At 38.9% G+C, this 386-nt stretch overlaps 1 protein-coding gene across 2 annotated transcripts in view; it reads right to left on the bottom strand.

Moving 5' to 3' along the window:
• LOC107754317 (ADP-dependent glucokinase-like) overlaps positions 1 to 386 on the bottom strand; it is a 10,340-nt gene that overhangs the window by 5,724 nt on the left and 4,230 nt on the right. For both annotated transcript variants that reach the window (XM_016570711.1, XM_016570712.1), the window contains exon 4: positions 213 to 275. In XM_016570711.1, coding sequence (XP_016426197.1) covers positions 213 to 275 — 63 coding nt within the window. The remainder of the gene's footprint in view (positions 1 to 212; positions 276 to 386) is intronic.

Below are 386 nucleotides of genomic sequence, written 5' to 3'. Positions count from 1 at the left end.
GACTCTCATTCTGACGGCACCCATTCACTGCAGAGGATCCACTGGTGAGCAAGTGATGCAATGCTACATTTCTCCAAATCTGATGAAGAAACAACCTCACCTACATCTTGGATGGCCTGAGGGTGAGTACATTTTCATTGGGGTGAACTATTCCTTTAACCGTGTAGTGATGGCCAGGTTTAAGCTTGTTTAGTAGTACAACAGATACTTACCACGAGTTCTGGGTTAGACGCCAGTTTCTGGCCAATAAGAGCAGCATTTCCACCCACATAAAGCTGCAAGAAACAAGAAAAAAGTATTTTAATTCAAATTAAAATGCACAAGATCAATTACAAGTGTGTTTTGGAGCAAATTATTCTGTAATATTCTGTATATTAAAAAAAAAA

Source organism: Sinocyclocheilus rhinocerous, unplaced genomic scaffold, assembly GCF_001515625.1.
Source record: "Sinocyclocheilus rhinocerous isolate Xijiao unplaced genomic scaffold, SAMN03320098_v1.1 scaffold561, whole genome shotgun sequence".
In the NCBI taxonomy this organism is placed as follows: Eukaryota; Metazoa; Chordata; class Actinopteri; order Cypriniformes; family Cyprinidae; genus Sinocyclocheilus; species Sinocyclocheilus rhinocerous.
This window is presented reverse-complemented; position numbering and strand designations above follow the sequence as displayed.